This window comes from Hordeum vulgare, chromosome 5H, assembly GCF_904849725.1.
Source record: "Hordeum vulgare subsp. vulgare chromosome 5H, MorexV3_pseudomolecules_assembly, whole genome shotgun sequence".
NCBI lineage: Eukaryota > Viridiplantae > Streptophyta > Magnoliopsida > Poales > Poaceae > Hordeum > Hordeum vulgare.
The window spans coordinates 422157902-422161450 of NC_058522.1; the positions used below are offsets into that span (position 1 = coordinate 422157902).

Below are 3549 nucleotides of genomic sequence, written 5' to 3' on the forward strand. Positions count from 1 at the left end.
GGGACTAAAGGAAGAAGTCCCTATGGAAGGGACTTTTTGAAACTTTTTTGGCTCTTTTCCCAACAATGCCCCTACTTTTAGCATGTCATTTAATAACTTCTAATATATTACTAGGGGTAACATGGTCTTTTTGCATGTCATTTAATGACCTCTAGTCCATGTTTAATCCTTGGAAAAAAACAGATAAGGATTAGAGACTTTTAGTTGAGACTAAAAAAAGTTCTAGGACTTTTTAAAGAAACAGAGCCTCACACAGCAGCACAGCACGTCGCGTGCCCAAATCCCTAGATTGCCCCGACTTCCCATGTCCAAACAGGACATTTCACCCGGCCGCTAACCCCTATAAATCCCCCCTCTCACCTCTGTCCACTTCGCCTACACCCAAAACCTCCCCTGTCAAGGCAGATCACGAGCTAGCTCAACTAAGCGCAGGAAATTGTAGCTGAGCGCACCGCCTCGCTCGCAAGCTCACTCCCACGCCGACCGGCAAGATGGTGAAGCCTGTGCAAGACGAGGAGAACCAGAGGCTGCTCCTCGACGACCACAAGGAGAAGCACTTCACCTCCGGCGAGGTGGTCCGGGACATCATCATCGGCGTCTCCGACGGCCTCACCGTGCCCTTCGCCCTCGCCGCCGGCCTGTCCGGCGCCAACGCGTCTTCGTCGCTCGTGCTCACCGCCGGGCTCGCCGAGGTCGCCGCCGGCGCCATCTCCATGGGGCTCGGAGGGTAAGGAAAGAGATCAAATCCTCCTTGATTTTCTGGGTATTTGTTTCCTCTAATTAATGTCGTTTGTTACCCCAGCAGTTATTGCTTTGCTGGCATGCAGCATGCATGCTGCTGGCTTTGCTGGATCTGGATGCTTAATTTGCTGGTTCCAGATTTGTTTACGCCTCCCTGCTGCTTATGCAAATGCTTAATTAACTGGCAAGAGTAATTCTATTTCTCAAACGGAGATTAGTGAGAGTAGCTTGCTGTTCTTGATGCCAAGAATGGAAAGTAGCTTAACTCTTAATAACTTGTACTCCTATATTTAAATAATTGTAGTTTGAAAAAACTAGACTATAGTTCTTACCAACTATAATTATATAGGTACATAGGGAATACTAACAAAAAAGAATGTCAGAAATACAGAGATTTGGACAGCAAGAGATGCAGGGCGCACACAGATGTTTCCTCATGAGTATCGGCTAATTTTTTTACTATAACAGTACTACTCTGTTCTACTCCCTCCATTAAAGTAGATGCTAAATTAATGAGGCGCAACAGTTTAGACGTGTATGGAAACGCCATAAACAGCTGATCCAAGAAACAAGGCGCTGGCAAAAGTTAGCATGCACTGGCTTGCATTCACAGCTCGTAACTGCACACACGGTTCACAAGGCACGACATGAGAATAGGAAACAAAAACATATTGCGATTGGAACAAGTTTAGTGTGTGCGGCCTTATAATTTCGGGCCGGGCTTCGTCGTCAGGAGGCCCTTTAAACCCAGAGGGAGTAATACTTTGCTGCATTGTTAAGTTGGATCATTTATTGTTCAGAGTCTGGACAAAATCACTTTCATAGGATTTTTGTAATGATCACGGATCCACCATCTTAACAGCGAGTACTGTTTATGTGCGAGACTGCGAGTGACCCCAAAATATACAGTACTGTTCATCCACACTAAGTGCACGTGCACACACACGTGCAAAGGAATTTGACCGGAGTACATTAGAAATACAGATTACTTTCACTCGCATGAATTAAGATATGAGAACTGTCAAATTTTCGTTGATGTGTGTATGGAATATTCTCGAAACGAATGGTAAAGTACTGTAACAAAATATTCGTTACTTCACATAGTAGTTTATAGTTTCTACTTGTTTCACAATTACAAGCACTACTTTTTTTGAGAAAATCGCAAGCACTAATTACTTTAACGGACCGAAGTGATGTATATATTTAGCCCAGCCCAAATCGGGCCAACTTCTGCTGGGCCGAACCAAACGGAATTAGTGCAGTAAAAGCCTACGGCTCCCCTGCGGCTAATGGTGCGCTCGCACTCTTGTCAGGTACCTCGCCGCTAAGAGCGACGCCGACCACTACTACCGGGAGCTGCAGCGCGAGCAGGACGAGATCGACACCGTCCCCGACACAGGTCGCACACACTCTCTTTCTCTCACGTCACACTCTCTATCGATCGATCTAGTATAAATATCTAACGGCTAAGATGTGTTTCTCTGAGCAGAGGCCGCGGAGATCGCGGACATACTCTCCGAGTACGGGCTGGGCCCCGAGGAGTACGGGCCGGTCGTCACCTCCCTCCGCAACAACCCAAAGGCCTGGCTCGAGTTCATGATGAAGTAATCCATCAGCCAAGCCCAAGCAACCCACTCAAATTCTTGAAAGAAAATAAACCCAACCCACTCACCTTTTCTTTTTTCTAATTAATTTAACGCAGGTTCGAGCTGGGGCTGGAGAAGCCGGACCCGCGGCGCGCGCTGACGAGCGCGGCGACGATCGCGCTGGCCTACGTCGTCGGCGGCATGGTGCCGCTCTCCCCCTACATGTTCGTGGCGTCGGTCGACAGCGCCATGATGACCTCCGTCGTCGTCACCCTGGCCGCGCTGCTCTTCTTCGGCTACGTCAAGGGCCGGTTCACCGGGAACCGCCCGTTCCTCAGCGCCATCCAGACCGCCATCATCGGCGCGCTCGCCTCCTCCGCCGCCTACGGCATGGCCAAGGCCGTGCAGGCCGTCTGATCGAGCTCGAGCCGCCCCGTCCGTCCCGGGCTAAGTACCAAGAAAAATAAGCACAGCAAGCTATACCCACCTGTGTATCAGTATGTATGATGAAGTGTTGCCATATAGTCGAGTGGTAGCTCTACGTGCAGACTCTAGTGTTCGATCTGGTAAGTGTACTGGTAGCCCAAGTGTACTGACGTGCACCGTTCGTTTTGTTGTCCGTTTTGTTTCGAGGTCGATGATGTACACTATGTCAGTAGTGTATTTTGGTGTATTTTTTTTTTCTGTCGTGTTAGGTAAGTATACTACTAGTATTTGTAAGGCAAGTTGCCTATTTAGGTGCGGTGGTAATGTGATGGGCTTTGGATCAGCTGGCAAATGGGCCTTGCAAATCCTCTAAGCAGAGGGCCATGTAACTTTTCTGAACCCCCTAAAAAAAATATAACTTTTCTGAAGTGAGTTTCGTTTCTGAATTCATCGCCACATTGTCGTAAAAAATACATTTATGTGACTCATTTCAAGAGATAGTGACAGCCGCTGACAAAAAAATATAATATAAGATATGTTGACATGCCACATTATCTTGGTGACGACGACTAGGCAGTCAGCAACTCTGTTTTATGAAAGCAACCACAAGAAATACTGCATTCTTGCACCCTGGAAAACAACATAAAAATGGAAGATCAGAGTGCGGAGGTTCTTCTCATGTCAACAACAACATAAAAACAGTGCACAATGTAAAATTCAGAATTATGCAATTTCTGAACAAGCATATCACCGTCAATGCGTCAACTTGTGAAAATAACATAATAAACAATTGGGC

General features: G+C 47.1%; 1 protein-coding gene across 1 annotated transcript; it reads left to right on the forward strand.

The window, feature by feature from the left end:
• The first annotated feature begins 355 nt into the window (after nt 1-355).
• Nucleotides 356-3096, forward strand: LOC123396705 (vacuolar iron transporter 2). The gene is made up of 4 exons (XM_045091559.1): nt 356-727; nt 2055-2140; nt 2231-2345; nt 2444-3096. The coding sequence occupies exons 1-4, from the start codon at nt 492-494 to the stop codon at nt 2742-2744; spliced, it is 738 nt and encodes a 245-aa protein (XP_044947494.1). The 5' UTR covers nt 356-491; the 3' UTR covers nt 2745-3096.
• The last annotated feature ends 453 nt before the right edge of the window (nt 3097-3549 follow it).